Source organism: Hyla sarda, chromosome 5, assembly GCF_029499605.1.
Source record: "Hyla sarda isolate aHylSar1 chromosome 5, aHylSar1.hap1, whole genome shotgun sequence".
NCBI lineage: Eukaryota > Metazoa > Chordata > Amphibia > Anura > Hylidae > Hyla > Hyla sarda.
In genome coordinates, this window is record NC_079193.1 from 270321005 (window position 1) to 270340713 (window position 19709).

General features: G+C 41.2%; 1 protein-coding gene across 14 annotated transcripts in view; it reads right to left on the bottom strand.

Annotated features, from left to right (window-relative positions):
* TMEM241 (transmembrane protein 241) overlaps positions 1–19425 on the bottom strand; it is a 194884-nt gene extending 175459 nt beyond the window's left edge. For all 14 annotated transcript variants that reach the window (XM_056521710.1, XM_056521714.1, XM_056521708.1 and 11 more), the window contains exons 1-3: positions 19206–19425; positions 17446–17492; positions 15453–15530 (exon numbers count right to left, since the gene is read on the bottom strand). In XM_056521710.1, the coding sequence (XP_056377685.1) occupies positions 15453–15530; positions 17446–17492; positions 19206–19277 (197 nt within the window). In that variant the 5' untranslated portion in view covers positions 19278–19425. The remainder of the gene's footprint in view (positions 1–15452; positions 15531–17445; positions 17493–19205) is intronic.
* Positions 19426–19709: the final 284 nt, after the last annotated feature.

Genomic DNA, 19709 nt, shown 5'->3' on the forward strand with positions numbered 1-19709 from the left:
TAGAATAGGTTTGTTGCAGCAGGCATAACCTGATCTATTATGATGGCATCTGTTGTAATACCTGGTACCAATCAAATGTTTTTCTACAATGTTGTGAGAATTAGATTCTGCATCAAAGACTTGGGTAGGAGCCTCCTTTTTAAGATTCCTTCGATTTTGACTAGAAAAACGGTACTGCATTCAGGATTATATTTCCTTTCAAAATAATGTACACTGTTGTAAGTTACTAGAGTCATTTGGGTGGCACCATTGTCCATCACGCGACTAATCCTTCAAGGCATTGGTACGTCTCTTATAAATGGAGGCCAAATTGCTGATGCCAAAAGCATAAAAGTGATACGAACCACATGTTCTACTGGACACTACAGGGCACTGGTGATTTTTTAGGTTAAAATTCTAATAGCTATATATGAAATACCACAAGTAAAACACATACAATGGTGTTCTTTATATTTCTATGTAATACACTGTGGCATAAATCCCAGCACTAATGAAATGCAGAGAGGGAATCCCCTTTTCGTTCACGTCCTCCTCAGACACTAGGTATCATACAGTTTAATATACAGAGAGCTCCTATAAGTTTTCTATATGCACATTAACCTTAGCAGTGGTAAAAACCCTGAAAGCTTTAGTCTTCATGCTCATCTCGAAGGCAGGCAAACCGCTCACTCGGGGTACACCCACATGCAACGGGAAAATTCCGCCATGAATCTCAGCACAAATTTGAGATGATTTTGCTGCAAAATTTGCATGTGTAACTTGTGGATTTCACTGTATATATTGAATAGGTAAAAAAAAAAAAAAAAAAAAAAAAAAAAGAGTAGCATTCCAGCATCATTATGATCATGTTGTGGATTAGAATATTTTCAGCATTTATTTTTCTCCTTGTTGTTATACAGTCATTCTACTATCACCAATCATTTTCTGTAGAGCTAGCAGGCATGTATAATTCTGGGCTGGTTTTGGGAGGGGGGGGGTGAGGAGTCAGGTGATTTGAAGTTGGGTTAACAAGCTTTGCAAAACCATTATTTGTACATTTAGATTGTAATAACTGTGCACACTTTGTTATGTCTTTATGCAAACCTTTTCTTGTATTCATGTGCAACTCTAAAGTAAACACTTTCATTCACATGCAGAAATAGGTCTTAGAATTGAAAGAACACTAAGACTGTATTATTACTGTATGGAATCTCAGCCATGAAAGGAGAGGAGCTAAGCAAAAAAATAAAAAATAAAAAAACACAAGACACCTGACAGCAAAAATTTGAAAACTGGGGTATGACTTGAAAAGATAAAATTTAACTTTAGCTTTTTAGTTTCATCGATAGTCCAAAAGGACGGCACACCTGGGACATGCATACATGGGGGCAAGTGTAGGATATAATACAACCTGTAAAAATCGGCCATTTGTATCTTATAAGGGACGGCTAGTGAGCTCTATCCCTATATTACCTACACTGCCCTATAGTGTAATGCAACCCCAAACCCTAAGCACACCTCGCCCTGGCTGTGTGGCATGTAACTGGGGCACTCGCCCTAATAAGGGCGACCCCCTGTGCCGCAGGAACCTGTTATCTATACTACACAGTTCCTGTCACATATGTACAGCCAGGCTACCTTAATAAAATGCAATGTGCACATATTCCTCACCAAGAAATGCATGCTCATAAAATGTTGAGAAAGCACATCAGAAAGGTCACTTTCTTGTACAGTAGGTACAGAGGTCTGAGGTTGTAGTCGATCCAGAGAATATTCAGTTAATAGCACCTGTATTCTGCTGACAGCACCTACAGTACTTCAAAAAAAACAACAATGGGGGAGATTTATCAAAACCTGTGCAGAGGAAGTGTGGTGCAGTTGCCCATAGCAACCAATCAGATTGCTTCTTTCATTTTCCACAGGCCTCTAAAGAGGCCTGTGGAAAATGAAAGAAGCAATCTGATTGGTTGCTATGGGCAACTACACCACTCTTCCTCTGCACAGGTTTTGATAAATCTCCCCAAATATGTACAAAGCTGCTCCCTATTTAGATTCACTTTACTGAAATACCAAAAGTAAATGAAGCTGTCTCAGGCAAGATTCACGTATGGGCGGGTAGCAGACTTTTTCCATTCACGATTACATGCTTACTGCTCTTTATTCCTGATTCAACCAGTTCCATACTACAGTCTAAAAACAAAGATAACAATGTTTCAAAGAAGTAAATAGAGGAAATATTTGTGTTTTTTCATTGAAAGCAGATGCCAATTGTATTTTTATAAAAAAAAAAGGACTACATGTTGATGCAAAAACAAAGTAATCTGCCATAACAGATTTTAAACTTTGCAACTTTACTATCAGATCCGTCACCAAAGACAAAACACAGCGTGACTGAGCGCAGGGCTGTTACATGACTTACAAACAAGTTCAGTGTTCACAAAACTGACAGCACAAGGAATACTGTGAAAAGCCTGGGGGCGATGGCATGTCTGGGGCTTTGTGCGCTTCCATAGTCAATGACTTTCTAATATTTATTACCACATACCATTGTTCTGAACTGTGTGTGCTGCTAGTCAATGGAATTCTCTAGCATATGCTGCCTCCTGGTGGCTAGAGAAGAGAGCACACAAACATTCCTAACAACTACAGTATAATGCGGCATAAAGTGAAAACTATTAAGTCGGTTTCTACTAAGGCCTTATCTCAGTGGTTCTTAGCCAGGGGTTCGGTGAGTCAGTCCCGGGGGTTCAGCGGGGGAGGTCGCAACATGACAGGCAAACCAAGCAATTGCTTGGGGGCGCAAGCAGAGCCGGTGTTTGCCTGTCCTGTAGCAATGGGGCAGTCCCCCCCCCTATTAACTCCCTGCGGCCCCGCGTTAAGTTTTAAAACGCAGGGCCGCCGGGACATAGTGCACGCCGGGGCGTCACTGACGTCCCGTGCGTGCACCCATGGAAATGAAGGCGCCGAGGACCGGAGGATAGAGAAGGAGGAAGACGCGCTGGCCAGCTTGGTAAGTGACCAGCAGCACGTCATCATCACTGAAGTGGGCAGTACACAGGCATACAGCCTCCAGCCATACACTGTATATGGCTGGAGGCTGTATGTCTGTGGGGGAACACTGCCTACATCAGTGGTCTTCAACCTGCGGACCTCCAGATGTTGCAAAACTACAACTCACAGCATGCCCGGACAGCCGTCGGCTGTCCGGGCATGCTGGGAGTTGTAGTTTTGCAACATCTGGAGGTCCGCAGGTTGAAGACCACTGGCCTACATAATGTGTGGGGGGGAACTCTGCCTGCCTAATGTGTGGGGGGGGAACTCTGCCTGCCTAATGTGTGGGGGGGGAACTCTGCCTGCCTAATGTGTGGGGGGGGAACTCTGCCTGCCTAATGTGTGGGGGGGGAACTCTGCCTGCCTAATGTGTGGGGGGGGAACTCTGCCTGCCTAATGTGTGGGGGGGAACTCTGCCTGCCTAATGTGTGGGGGGGAACTCTGCCTGCCTAATGTGTGGGGGGGAACTCTGCCTGCCTAATGTGTGGGGGGGAACTCTGCCTGCCTAATGTGTGGGGGGGAACTCTGCCTGCCTAATGTGTGGGGGGGGAACTCTGCCTGCCTAATGTGTGGGGGGGGAACTCTGCCTGCCTAATGTGTGGGGGGGGAACTCTGCCTGCCTAATGTGTGGGGGGGGAACTCTGCCTGCCTAATGTGTGGGGGGGGAACTCTGCCTGCCTAATGTGTGGGGGGGGAACTCTGCCTGCCTAATGTGTGGGGGGGGAACTCTGCCTGCCTAATGTGTGGGGGGGGAACTCTGCCTGCCTAATGTGTGGGGGGGGAACTCTGCCTGCCTAATGTGTGGGGGGGGAACTCTGCCTGCCTAATGTGTGGGGGGGGGAACTCTGCCTGCCTAATGTGTGGGGGGGGAACTCTGCCATTGTTGCGAAAGTGACATGAGTGGCACTTGCCAATGTAAAGCCGCGCATTTCGGAACTGGTCTCTGAAAGACAACAGCAGAAGTCACACTGATTTGTAGTAAATATTCATTATGTTTTTGTGTGAAAATCATGTTTTCATGGTTTTGTTCTTTATGGTTTTGTTCATTTTGTGCACCTATGTATAAATATATACTTAAATATATACCTCCTATGTTTTGAATTTGAAAAAAAATCATATTTTATTTTCCAATTAAGAGGGGTTCGGTGAATGCGCATATGAAGCTGGTGGGGTTCAGTACCTCCAACAAGGTGAAGAACCACTGTCTTATCTGATTCAACTGTCTATTTACATTCATACAAAAAACACAACAAACACTTGCTGGTCATTCCTAGTAGATGTAGCTGCCACTGATCAGTACAAACTGCTTAGTCACTTAGCATTAGGTCCTTAAAAACAAAAAATACACAACAGCCAATTTTTTTATTTTTTTTAAATTACAACTTTATATCAACAGAATATCAACTTTCTAGCTCTGTGTTACTCCTTCAGTTTTTAGGAATGCTGAAGATTTCTGTGACCGATTTTAATTATTTTAATACAATAGGTAAAACACATGCAGATAATGGTGTACATTTTCAAGCATATATATTGAGAATGAATATAGTTCCAGATGTCTCCTTCTTCTAGTCTTTATCATGAACTGCCTTATCCTTAAAGGGGTATTCCAGGAATTTTTTTTTTTTTATTTGACTATGCTACAGGGGCTGTAAAGTTAGTGTAGTTCATAATATAGTGTCTGTACCTGTGTGTGATTATTTTCTCACAATTCTTATGTGATTTTCACCCCACTATTTATTTTTATCAGCATACAAAATGACTGCTGTCTCAGATTTTTCCCAGGATGCAATGTGGCCGAGACCTGACTCACTAGTCAGCTGATGAGAGTAGCCTGTCTGCTTCAATGGGTGGAGAGAGCAATCTGCAAGTAATGCAACAGCTGCAGGCACCCTGATTGAAAGCCACAGGTCTTTGGAATGGATGCAGCTCATTTATGTTTCAATGGGTGGGGTGGATTATGTGTGGGAGGGAGGAAAATGGAATTGTGGGATTTGTAGTCAAAAAAAGAAAAGTCAAACAGGGAATACAAGTTCACAAAAAGCTAGCCACAGTGTTATGGTAATCTCACAACATAGCCATTTAACCCCAAGACAAGTGCAGATCCTTCCTAAGCATGTCCATTACTGTCTGCCAGGTACGAACTAAAATCACCTTATGGTGGATAACCCCCCTTTTTTTTTAACACTTTAGTTAGAATATGCACAGACAACAGATAAGCATTTTTATGATCAAAAAAAAAATAATAATGTTTTTTCCCCAAATAGTACGCATAAGTTTAAGTGTTTTATGTGGCGTTTTTTTTAATTAAAGACAAATGCGACTCATATAATTTGATTCAAGGATTTCTATTAAAAATAATTGGGGGGGGGGGGGGGGGGGGGGAGATAGTAACCAGAAGAAATGCCCATGTACATTTACACCTGTGTTTTTATTTATTTATTTTTTATTTATAGAGATCTATGGGAGGAAAATGCTACAAATCTTTGGGGGGGGGGGGGGGGGGGAAGGATGCATATTTGGAAATTCTGAATAACTGCCACAATAGGGTGAGGAAACATCAAAAATAAATATGCCTTGTGTGTAGGAGATTCATGTTTCCTTACTGACGCCCAGGTAACATCTGGCTGCAGCATTATTGTTACAATTAAAACAAAAGCAAAGAGAATACAGGTATTGAGGTCGGCTAGTATCAAGACACAAGCTCCCAAAACCAGCAATTCTGGGGGCCCATTCACACTACGGAAATCTTTCCACCGCCAGAATCAGTCAGCGCTAGGACCGCACAGACATGCATGGTCCCCACTGACAGCACTGAACATGTTCATTCTTTGAACAGAGTCCGAATTGTTGAATTGTTGTGATGGGATTTTATGCTTGAAGACAATGAGAGGCTGCTGAACCAGAACTTTGCAGTGTAACATGGTCCCTTACTGTTTATGAAATGCTTTGTGAAACCTATACAAATACATATATCATGCTTAACCCCTTAAGGACGCAGGACGTAAATGTACGTCCTGGTGAGGTGGTACTTAACGCACCAGGACGTACATTTACGTCCTAAGCATAACCGCGGGCATCGGAGCGATGCCCGTGTCATGCGCGGCTGATCCCGGCTGCTGATCGCAGCCAGGGACCCGCCGGCAATGGCCGACGCCCGCGATCTCGCGGGCGTCCGCCATTAACCCCTCAGGTGCCGGGATCAATACAGATCCCGGCATCTGCGGCAGTTCGCGATTAAAATGAACGATCGGATCGCCCGCAGCGCTGCTGCGGGGATCCGATCATTCATAACGCCGCACGGAGGTCCCCTCTCCTTCCTCCGTGCGGCTCCCGGCGTCTCCTGCTCTGGTCTGTGATCGAGCAGACCAGAGCAGGAGATGACCGATAATACTGATCTGTTCTATGTCCTATACATAGAACAGATCAGTATTAGCAATCATGGTATTGCTATGAATAGTCCCCTATGGGGACTATTCAAGTGTAAAAAAAAAATGTAAAAAAATGTAAAAGTAAAAGTAAAAAAAAAGTGAAAAATCCCCTCCCCCAATAAAAAAGTAAAACGTCCGTTTTTTCCTATTTTACCCCCAAAAAGCGTAAAAAACATTTTTTATAGACATATTTGGTATCGCCGCGTGCGTAAATGTCCGAACTATTAAAATAAAATGTTAATGATCCCGTACGGTGAACGGCGTGAACGAAAAAAAATTTAAAAAGTCCAAAATTCCTACTTTTTTAATACATTTTATTAAAAAAAAATTATAAAAAATGTATTAAAAGTTTTTTATATGCAAATGTGGTATCAAAAAAAAGTACAGATCATGGCGCAAAAGATGAGCCCCCATACCGCCGCTTATACGGAAAAATAAAAAAGTTATAGGTCATCAAAATAAAGGGATTATAAACGTACTAATTTGGTTAAAAAGTTTGTGATTTTTTTTAAGCGCAACAATAATATAAAAGTATATAATAATGGGTATCATTTTAATCGTATTTACCCTCAGAATAAAGATCACATGTCATTTTTACCAGAAATTGTACGGCGTGAAAACAAAACCATCCAAAATTAGCAAAATTGCGTTTTTCGTTTTAATTTCCCCACAAAAATAGTGTTTTTTGGTTGCGCCATACATTTTATGATATAATGAGTGATGTCATTACAAAGGACAACTGGTCGCGCAAAAAACAAGCCCTCATACTAGTCTGTGGATGGAAATATAAAAGAGTTATGATTTTTAGAAGGCGAGGAGGAAAAAATGAAAACGTAAAAATTTAATTGTCTGAGTCCTTAAGGCCAAAATGGGCTGAGTCCTTAAGGGGTTAAAAGGGGTACTCCGGTGGAAAAAAACATTTTTTAAATCAACTGGTGGCAGGAAGTTAAACAGATTTGTAAATGACTTCTAATTAAAAAAATGTTAACCCTTCCAGTACTTAGCTGCTGTATGCAACGAAGGAAGTTCTTTTCTTTTCGTTTTTTTCTGTCTGTACCTGCTTCTGATACTGCTGTCCTACTTGTTCCCTTCCCCGCACGCTTGGGGAGATCAAAACCAGTCCAGAGGAAAAGTTGCCAGTTGCCCATAGCAACCAGATTGCTTCTTTCATTTTTAACAAGTCCGCTGCAAAATGAAAGAAGCAATCTAATTGGTTGCTATGGGTAACTTTTCCTCTGGACAGGTTTTGATAAATCTCCCTCAATGTCTTTAAACTACAGGTCCCAGCATTCTTTGCTGCAGCTCAGTGCTCACTTCCTCATGACTGCCGCTTTCTTCCCCAGTCCCTTGGCCCAAACACTCGTAATGTTACTTGGCAACCATTCCCATCCGGCTATCACCTGCAAGAAACCTGTTGTACAGCCCGGTCCTTTCACATCCTAATAGTATTAGTAGTTTACTAAATGTGTGAATTTGCCCTTCTACCGCTTTATTAGCCCTAAAACAGACCATAAACTATAGAATTATATTATAATTAATAATATATATATTTTACACACACACTATATAGCAATGATTCACAAAATGGGTGCCTCTATCTGTTACAAAACTACAACTTCCAGCATTCCCAAAAATTCCATCTGTGCATGAGTGGAGTTGGCGTTGTTTTTGAACAGCTTAAGGCACCCTTTTTTGGAAACACTGCTACATAGTATGAATAAATAAATAACTATAATTTTTATGCTATATAAAAGAGAGACAAATTTGCGAGCTAAGTGCCTCACTATTTCATAGTTTCACATTTGCATCTATTACACCATAGCTGTATAGCTTTCCATGTTTTATCTGCATTTTCATGTTTCACCTATATCCTTGTGCTGGCAGTGTGCTGCTGCATTCTTCTGTAGATAGATAGAGATACATAGATAGAGATATATAGATATATTAGTGTGTGCCCCCATTAAAGCTCAACTAAAAGATAATATACAAAGATTGGATATATACATGACATATACATTTTTTCATATAAATAATTGTGTATATATGCATTTTTTTCATAAATAATTTTGCATCAGACACAAACACGTGTGTACACACCAAAAAAAAAAAAAAAAAAAAAAATTATATATATATATATATATATATATATATATATACACACACACACACACACACACAAACAGTATTACTAAAAAAAATTATATATGTAGAATATACATTTTTTTTGTAATACTGTGTGTGTATAAAATATATATATATATATATATATATATATATATATATATATATATATATATATATATATACATATATACACATATATACATACACACACACTATATAGAGGGTGTTTACAAGAAATGTACTTTGGATAAACTACAACTCGCAGCATGCCCACCAAGAAAAAAGGCTGCCGGGGCACACTAATGAAAGTTATAGTTTTGTAAAGCTGGATATTCCAGCTTTTGGAAAAACACTGCTATATATTACACTACACTATAATAGTCAGATATATTTTATACATATATTTTTATATAATACAATGTTTCCCAACCAGGGTGCCTCCAGCTGTTGCAAAACTACAACTCCCAGCATGACCAGGCAACCAGAGGTTGTCTAGGCATGCTGGGAGTTGTAGTTTTGCAACAGCTGGAGGCACCCTGGTTGGGAGTCACGTCGCAAAGAAAGCCTAGCTTACCAGAAAAATGCTGCAGTAAGCCAGGCCCCAGAGCAAGTTGCAGGCTCTGAGGTCCCAGCTAGTATGGTCCGGGACCCTGAGGTAACGTAGGCGACTACAGCTATGCTTCATGAGATACACACACGCAGCTCTGCTTCACGACACACACATAATAAAACAACAACAACTTTAGGAGCAACCACTTAAAGGGGTTACCTTAACTAAGAAACCTCCCTATTAAAATAGAACTTTGATTGATCAATTTAAAAATGTGCTGTGAAATGAAAAATAAATAAATTAATAAAATAAAGTGTAATACTGTAATACACCACTAGGTGTCAGAACCACACCACTATTAAAATTACAGCCTTAGTATAGCTCCATTTCAACTGTTACAGAAACTGTGGCCCTTATTTACTAAGGCTGGGTTCACATCACATTTTGTCCCATACGGGACCGTATACGGCAGGGGCAGCTGAAAACTTGCGCTCCCGTATGTAATTCATTTTAATGAGCTGACCGGAGTGAAACGCCAACTCCGGTCAGCTCATTTTTGCCCCATATGTGGTCGACTACGATTTTAGGTCCGGTGGAAAACCGCATACGGGGCAAAAATGAGCCGACCGGAGTCAGCGTTTTTCACTCCGGTCAACTCATTGAAAAGAATTACATAAGGGACCGCAAGTTTTCAGCTCCCCCTGCCGTATGCGGTCCCGTATGGGACAAAACGTGATGTGAACCCAGCCTAAGAGTGTTGTGTAGTTTTCTTTGTGGTTTTTAATTCCCTACAATTTATTTTCCACTGTATTTACTAAGGTTTCCCTACATTTTCCACTTTCCCTACACTTTGCTTTTTTTTTTACACCTTCTCTGATCTGTAGGGTTTTCCTCAGCCCAAATCCTCCACAAATTTATGTGGAAACCTTAATAAATATGTTGGGTTTTTGTGAAAATGTCGGGAACATGCCCCTTTTCGGAGAAAACGTCCCCTTTTCCCAGCGGCCATGCCCCTTTTTCAGGTTTTCTTAGAAAAATGGAGAGTTAGTTTTTTTTTTACAATTCTGGCGCAGACAGAATTTATGGCGGAATGCCACAATCTGGCGCACAACTCGACAAAACATGTTGGGTTTGCAATAGTAAATGAGGGTCTGTATCTTTGCCTTTATCTTTCTTTCTTTTAGCTAATGAATAAAGATGGAGAACTGACAAATTAAATAACGTAAGCTGGATGAGGGTGCAGGTCCCAGGTAAAAAACTGGATTTTATGTAAAGAGGAAGGGGTAAAAAATGTAATGGAGATGATATTAGTCAAGGAATTGTAATATACTGGTAAGGCCCCCTTCACACTACAGTTATGACCTGCTAGAATAGCAGGAGAAAATAAAATAGTGCTTGCACCGCCTTATTCTCCCGCTATTCCCTCTGAAAATAGCGGCGCCCGACAGACCCCATTGACTATTACGAGGTCCATCGGGACCAGTTGTTTTCCATTGCGGCCTGTCAAAATGACAGCCGTCAAACTCCCAAAAAAAAATAAAAATTTAATAGTTTGCCGGCAGTTATTAATGGGGCATAACAGTAGTGTGAATGAAGCCTAAGATATAAAAGTAGATTTTGCAAATTAAGGTTATAGTGAAGGGTTTTAGTTTCTTTTTGTATGGCAAAAAACTATAAAATAAAGTTAATAAAAAATAAAAAAAAAAGCTGTTTAATTATAAGTGCATATTCCCAGAAAGCTATTACAGTTTATATAACAGTTGAAATGGAGCTATATTGAGGCTGTCATTTCAATAGGCGGTGGATTATACTGGGGATTTGTTGTATAGACATAACTCTGCTTCACACGGCTCTTTACCACACACACACAGAAATATTTATCATTACATGAGGGAATTAAATAAATTAATTAGGTTTTACTTAAACTGGACTACCCCTTTAACCCCTTCCCGCAGAATGCACTCCCGTGGCGCTGCGCGGGTTGATCAGCTGAAGTCTGGATGTACCCAGTGGGGGGGAGCGGCGGGTGTGCGGAGGTCCAGTGGTGGCAGCATTGTTGCGGAAGGTAAATGATCTCCCTCTAAGCAGTTGCAAAACTACAGCTCCCAGCATGCCCAGACTGTCTTTTTAGTGAAAAATAAATCAAATTTTTCATTTTCATGTCCAACTTTAACAAAAAATCATCTAACACCTGTGGGTCATTAAGGCTAACTGTAACCCGTGTTACTTGAGGGGTGTAGTTTCCGAAATTGGGTTACAAATTCTTTTTTTTTTTTTGGGGGGGGGGGGGGTGTTCTCCTTTTAACCCTAGTAAAAAAAAATAAAAAAATAAAAAAAACGGGGCTACAAGAACATGTTAGTGCTGAAAATGGAGGCGATTGAGTTTTCTCCTCCACTTTGCTGCTATTCCTGTGAAACACCTAAAGGGTACCTTTCATCAAAAAAAACTTTTGATATATTATAGATTAATGTATGCAGAATATCTTTCCAATTGCATGTTATTTAAAAATATGATTCTTTCTAGTTAATTTTTCACTTTGAAAAAATGACAACTAGAGGTCTCCCTACCAGTTCTGGCTGCAAGCCCTTTTTTTTTTTTTTTTTTCTTTCTTTCTTTCTTTATAGATTTCAGACTCATGCTGGAGTCCTAAATCTCAGACTGCAGCCAGGACACAGACAAGCTCAGCACTGCTCCCTGCCTGTCAGACAGGCAGGAGCCAGCACTGTGCTCATACCACTCCAGGGCATACTCTGCCTTACTGCATGCCCTCATTCATTTTACTATCTGAACTCCGATCTTCTCTCTGCACATGCAGTTGTAAATAGAGAGGAGAAGATTCAGAGCTGCCAGCTGAGCTTGTCTGTGTCCCGGCTGCAGTCTGAGATTAAGGACTCCAGCACAAGTCTGAAATCTATCTATCTATCTATATAAAATAATAATAATAAATAAATAAAAAAATTAAAAATAGGAAACTATAGTGCCAAAAACTGAAATATACTGAACACCTTATTAGAGGGTGAATAAGATTAGCCCTATTTAGATGAATGGGAGTAAGTCCTCTAAAGGAATTTTGGATCTTAACTTTATAATGGAAACATCCTCAAAATAATTCACCTAAGTTAAAGAGTACCTGTCATTAAAAAAAGTTTTTATATGTTGCTAAGCAAGTTCTAATAAGTTTCTAAATATGTTATTAAAAAAAATAATTCATTTCCATTGGGAAAACGCACCACTAGGGGGTCTCCCTACAGGTCCAGGCCACTAGTCACTTATTGATTTCTGACTCTTACTGGCCTGGCAGGAGTCTGAAATCTCAGACTGCAGTCGGGACACGTGACCAGCACAGCGCTGCAGACATGGCTGGCCGGCTGGAGACAGGTGACAGAGCTGTGGAAGAAGTTCTCACATTTTCCGTGCCGGCCTGCAGCTTCTCCTCTGCTCCGCCTTGGTCCAGACTCCCTCGGGCCAGCGTGAAGTGAGGGTGGAAGCGGTCCCCCCCAGCAGGCTTCAGTGACCTATCGTCTGCTGGGGCACGCCCCCCTTCCTCCTGTTGGATGCTCACTCTATGTGAGCAAGAAGAAAAAGGTATGAAACAGAGCTGTTTAAAGCTCTTAAAAAATGTGGGTGTTAGGTGTAGTTAGGGAACATAGCCCGAGTTAGTTTAGGAAAGTTTATTTAAAGACAGGTCACTTCTTAAAGAATTTTAAGAAGTGACCTTCATAACTTGTATTAAGTGATTCTAGTTAGTTTGTCCCCTTTATTAGCATGTTATGGTTTTGGTTTTTTTTTTAATCTCATTTTCTGTCTGTCTAAGGGTATGTTCATACGTACAGGATCCTGCACAGATCTGATGCACAGGATTTATAACTGCAGATTAGAAGTTGTGCTCAGTCATTTAGTTTACACTGAAATCTGCAGCAGAAAATCCTATGCATCAAATCTGCATACGTGTGAACGTACCCTAAAGGTTTCGTCACTAGGTGCATATATATATATATATATATATATATATATATATATATATATATATATATATATATATATATATATATGTGTGTGTAACAGAACAAAGGCAGCTTTGAAAAAGAAAGGCACAGCAGATCCCCTGGGGCTATCCTTTTCATATTGAGAAGAGGTATACCACTTTCATTTCACCTGTACAGCAGAGTATATTAAAACACGAAAGAATGACCTCCGGAAACAAAGTTTAATCAAAATTATTAATCTTTATTAGAGGAAAATATTATAAATTTAAAATAAAATAAAAAAAAACAAACCTAATCAAAAAAAAATTACAGTAACCACAAAAAGAAAAAAGTAGTGGCTAAAAAGAAAAACTGGTGGCTACAAAGCAAAAAATATATAAATAAATAAAAATACCGTATATTTTATGTATAAAACATATCTAGTAAATGCTGCAAAACAATTACTTGCAACACAAAAGGGTAAATGACTAACCCCATAAATAAAGCGCTTATGTACGGTATATAAAAAGGTATAAAGAGGCAATAGCCACACATTATAATGCTGTGGCAATCGCCAAACCAGAAAGTGCCAGTGCAGTAAAAAATACTGTGCAGAGGGGAAAATAAGGCAACATCACATCACACTCCTTGCCTATTGAAGTGCAGAGTGCTTTTCAGAGGAATACAGAAGTATACCATTTTTTCAGCAGTACATACAGAAGTATTCAGTAACATAAGAAACAGTAGCTATTTATAATCAAGGATTGTATGATGCCACAGTATACCTAAGGCACATGCTGGGAGGAATTCCTGACAGATGCCTTCAATCTATATATTCTATGTGTATTCTGGACCAGACTCATAATAAGTCAAAATAAAGTGTGAATAGCTGGGTATATAATAAATCAGACATTTTCTGTGACTTATTAAAATACTAATTCACTAATTAAAGATAGAAGGATATGTAAAAAATGCACAAATAAAAAAAAAAAAAAAAGGAAGGAGCATCATGGTGACTTGATACCTCCAATACACCCTGCCAAGGTACACTGCTAAACAGCCTAAATGCTATAGATTTTGGATTTTTCTCTTAAGTGGTTATGATGACAAAGCTTTGTTTTTAGGCAACCTCTTTGGAAGTGTGCAAGATATATAACATTAACATAGGTAAAAAATGTCCTCAATAATACATCATACAATTACCAAACACCACCAGTATGCCGAGACCAATATTACAAGTAATTACAGTAAAGAAGGAGAAAACATATTACTGATCAAATCCTGTATACTGACAATACAAGGGATAAAAAATAAAAATACAGCCACACCATGACAACTAGTTACCACCTTAGTGACTGAATAATACCTCCATAATGTTAGTGAATATATATTTTTGCTATACATCTGAGAAATGCTAAAATGCCAGAAGTACACTTCACCATCATATAGGGATTGAATAATACCTCCCATACTGTTAGGCTGCTTTTACACTATAAAAATACCTCCGTTATAAACGTCTGTCATAAAAATCTTGAAAATGGGCCATTAAACGACCATTAGAAAATCCCTAAAGGCCATTAGAAAATCCCATTATAGTCTATGGGATTTTTCTAACGGTCGTTTAACGGACGATTTTCAAGATTTTTATGACTGACGTTTATAACGGAAGTATTTTTATAGTGTGAAAGCAGCCTTAAAGGGGTACTCCGCCCCTGGCATCTTATCCCCTATCCAAAGGATAGGGGATAAGATGTTAGATCGCCGCGGTCCCGCTGCTGGGGACCCCGGGGATTGCCGCTGCGGCACCCCGCCATCATTACTGCACAGAGCGAGTTCGCTCTGTGCGTAATGACGGGCGATACAGGGGCCGGAGCAGCGTGACGTCATGGCTCCGCCCCTCATGACATCACGGCCCGTCCCCTTAATGCAAGTCTATGGCAGGGGGCGTGACGACCACCACGCCCCCTTCCCATAGACTTGTATTGACGAGGGCGGGCCCTGTATTGCCCGTCATTACGTGCAGTGATAGCGGGGTACTGCAGCCGCGATCCCCAGGTTCCCCAGCAGCGGAACCCCGGCGATCTGACATCTTATCCCCTATCCTTTGGATAGGGGATAAGATGTCTAGGGGCGGAATACCCCTTTAATGAAAGAAAAAAAATATTTGCTGACTATATATGTGATTTGAATAAAACAACACCATTAGAAAATTCTGCTGGTGTGGAACTTCCTCTTCATACTGGATTTTCACTTGTTCGGATTATTTTGCAGATATCTTGTTCACACAATGATCATGAAGAAATACAAGTGAAGGCTCCAGACAATGTAATGTACAAAGAGAAAGAGCATTTTACCTTGAACTGCAATTAATCTCCACCCAGCCTAGCTTCCAACATATGTGAAGAAAGACGCCACCCACTAAAGTCTGCCACCTAGAAAAAGAAGAAATGCGTAAAACACTCATGCCAACACGGGCAAACTAAGAGCATCAGATTTTTTACTGCCCATTAAACAACTCTATATTTTGTACATGCTGCTTGTTAATTTACAAAGAAAAATACAGTGCATAAACAAATACAGGGGTTATCCCAAGTTATAAGATTTATTTACCAAGTTAAAACCTTTCATGTCTAATAGTACAGATATAATATGACACATGAAAGGATGTTGGTCAGTGTAGCTTTTTCATATTGCAGTTATGTTTTGGAATATTAAATTATTGCTGTTTAAAAGGACAGAAGTGACATAGGGGGAGATTTATCAAAACCTGTCCTGAGGAAAAGTTGCTCATAGCAACCGATCAGATCACTTTCATTTTTCAGAAGCGATCTGATTGGTCGCTATGAGCAACTTTTCCTCTGGACAGGTTTTGATAAATCTCACCCATTGGGTGCAAATAATGCTAATGATGTGGACTGATCTCCTTGCCTTCTAATAGCCATAACACTTATAATGTTCCACCTATAGATCTATATGAGGCTTGATTTATGCGCCACCAATTGTACTTTGTAATGACATCACTCATTTTACCCCAAAATCTATGGTGAAACAAAACATAAATAAATATATTTTTGGGGACAGATTGGGGGGGGGGTGGGGCGGGGGAAGCAATTTGGCAACTTTTTTCTGTCCTTTTCTGACCCATATAACTATCACTGTTCCCCATATGGGGCTGGATGAGGGCTTATTTTTTGTGCAGTGATCTGCTATCCGGTTATCCTGGGTTCTGTAGTTTTGCAACAGCTGGGGACACATGGTTAGGAAAAACCTGTGATGGAGAATATTACTTGCAATCTTGTGATCACTGATCAATGCTGTGTCATAACATTGATCATTGTTATCGGCGCTTCATTACTGTTGCAGACACTGATCAATGCTGTGTCATAGCATAACATTGATCATTGTTATCGGCGCTTCATTACTGTTGAGGCTGCCTGCTTTATTGAAGCGCCGATCAGACAAGCCAGAGGCAGGTAGGGAACCTCTGCCCATCCTCTTAGCTGATTGGGACCCCTCGGATTTTGCCACAGGTGTTCCAATTAGCTCCCTTGAGCTACCTCCATGTGTTTTCAGCATTTTACATGATGCAATAAACTTTGATCGCAGCATCTGAAGGGCTAATGCCGGCCATCACCCAGATCGGTGATGTCCGGCATTAGATAGTATGAAGCGAGCTCATCTCCTGAGCTCACTTCATAGATCCACTGCGCCATATATGAACCGGGTCCAGCTGTGGTGGGGTTAACCTCCCTCCAGTGCTAGGTACTGCTGGGAGGGGAAAAAGGGAGACTCACGCTGGAGGGGCCTTATAAAGCGCTTGTAGCGCGAGACGGGTCCGTAGCCCTGAAACACCTCCCTTGTGTCGCAATCCTGCACCCTGTCTGTGTGACATGAAATAAAGAGCACCGAAGAAGCAACAAACGTGGTAAGTGCGCTTGAGTCATTTTCTTTTTCTGTATTTCGATTTCAAGCTGTGCTCAGTCACGCAAGCTTAGCACCACCACCACCACGCAAGCTTAGCACCACCACCACTTATGCATACACCTGGATACTGCAACATAGTGTCATACTATAAGGAAGTCCACAGGTGTGTGAATAAGCAGCGCCAGGCTGTCTCTCTCTTCTTTGCTATTGATACAGCTTGAAATCCTTCGCATCAAATCTGTGCAGAATACTGTATGTGTGAATAGACCCTAAAGATCAGACTAGTGAGTCCAATTGCACCCAGTAGTACTGAACAATACTTTCTCTTGATCATGCAAACCTGCCTCAGCATGCAGGGGCCCATCTGAGAATATCAGTGGTATTTATGTTATGTAAATGTTCCATACAGATAGAAATACTTACCCTTGAAAAAGGGTAGGGTAGGTAAATTTCAGAATAGACAGAACATACTGGAAAACAAAGACCAGGTTAATTGGACAGACATCAATACGTTAGAACATCAAAAATCTAATAAGACAAAAAAAAAAAAAAAAAACATTCATGAAAATAAAGCCAGGAGATGATACAATTCAACATGTAGGTATAGATGTATAGACTTCCCGACAATCAGCATTAGTGAGGGGTCTGCCATCAGTGCCACCAGACTATGAAATAGCGGGCCCGCCGGCTCGATTTGAACATTCATAGTCGTGGGTCATGTGAGCGCTCAGTCGGCGGGCCCGCCTCTAGTGTGCAATTCAGGGAAGATGGGAGCTGATCTTGCGAGGGACAGATCTCCAGGCTGCAGGTACATATAGCAGAGCTGCAGGAGAGGTCACAGGGGATCCCTGCGGTGGGACCCCCTGTGATTAGACATCTTATCCCCTATCCTTTGGATAGGGGATAAGATGTCTAGGGGCGGAGTACCCCTTTAAGTGTGAGCCACAGAACAACTAAAACAGTGGTTTCCAACCTGCTGCAAAACTACAACTCTGGAATTGTAGTTTTGCAACAACAGGAGGCCCACTGGTTTTAGACCACAGAGCTAAAAATGTTGGAAATGTTGTGCACCTTGGTCCTTAATCTTTTGCACACAAACTGACATGCTGTGGACTTTGATGTATGATATAGTGTCAGCTGTTCGGGTTAGTTGGGAATTGTAGTCCTGCAACAGCTGAATTACCTCGTACACTGATGTTCACATTCTGCATGACACAGTTGACATGTCACACAGTAGACTACTCTCCTCATCCTCCGCACGCATCTGGTTTACATCAGCTGTCATGCTGAGAATTTTAGTCCTGCAACAGCTGGAATCACCTAGAACACTTAAAGAGTAGCTCCCACCATCTTTGTTTTTTTATTTTTTTATTGCCCCTACCTAATATTTTTTCCTACATTCTGAAGTCTTTTTTCTCTGCCTCTCACGCTGCTTACCCTGGCTGAGCAGGAAGCGGACTTCCCCAGCAGGCGCGATGTCACTGAAGTCTGCTGAGCGCCGGCTTCTGCCCTTATCTCATCTATGCAGCGCTCCTGTCGGGAGTGTTCATAGATGAGCGGCCTATTGACAGGCAGGGAGCGAGTGCTGGCTGACAGAATTCGGACTGATGCACGGCTGGGATCAGTCCGAATTCAGCGGTGGCAGCAGCTCTGCAGCCGGCCACTAGGAAGGAGACCCCTATTTAGGGGAAAAAATAAATCAATAAAAAGTATATTAGGAATATGTTGTTCTACATTAGTAGTACAACATATAAAGATGATGACAGTGCCCATTTAAAGCCGGGTTCACATGGCAGAATTTCTGCACTGTATTCTGGATGAATTTATAGCCAATACACTTCAATGGAATTCCTTCAGTGTGAATGGGACAGCGGAATTCCATTGAAGTAAATTGGCAGAAAATTCATGCAGAATTCAGTGCAGTGTGAACCCGGCCTTATGGTCACATTATGCATGACACAGCTGACATATGTCACAAAGTAGACTACTCTCCTCATCCTCCACATCAGCTGTCCAGGCAGGCTAGGAATTGTAGTTCTGCGACAGGTTGTAAGCACTAGTAAAGCTTCTATAGATCTGCCTGTCACCTAGTACACTAATGTAGGAGTAAGACCATGTTCACATTCTGCATGACACAGTAGACTACTCTCCTCATCCTCCGCACACATCAGACATGCATTTACCTTGTTGGTGAGGAAAAAAGCCAGGTGGAAAGAGCAGAAGGTGAGACCCACGGCGGGCCCCCTAAAATACATCTGTCACCGCATTCCACGTCAGTGCTGAGAGCTACTAGCGCCTAGACTTCAGCCTACACCTACATCCTGCACCGGCACAGGAAGCGCTCAGATGGAGGCCGCCATGACACCTCCAAGTTTACTAAGAGAAGAACCAATCAGCGGGCGGGCGAGTGAGGACCCGGCAAAGCTCCAACCAGAGAGCTCCCCCTGCCGGCGGCCAGATAGAACAGCAGTCACAAGCACCGCACAGAGATGTACGAACTCACACATCAGCCTATGTTCATACCATGTGGGGTTATATTACATTTATTCAGGTATTTATAGAGCTTAAAAAAAGCATACTGCAAATGATGGAATATTTGTTTTACTGGAAACATTAGGAAAACACAACTACTCTCCTTTTTCTCACTCATTTTATGCCCGGGTAAATCCTGGATACATTGGTTTCTG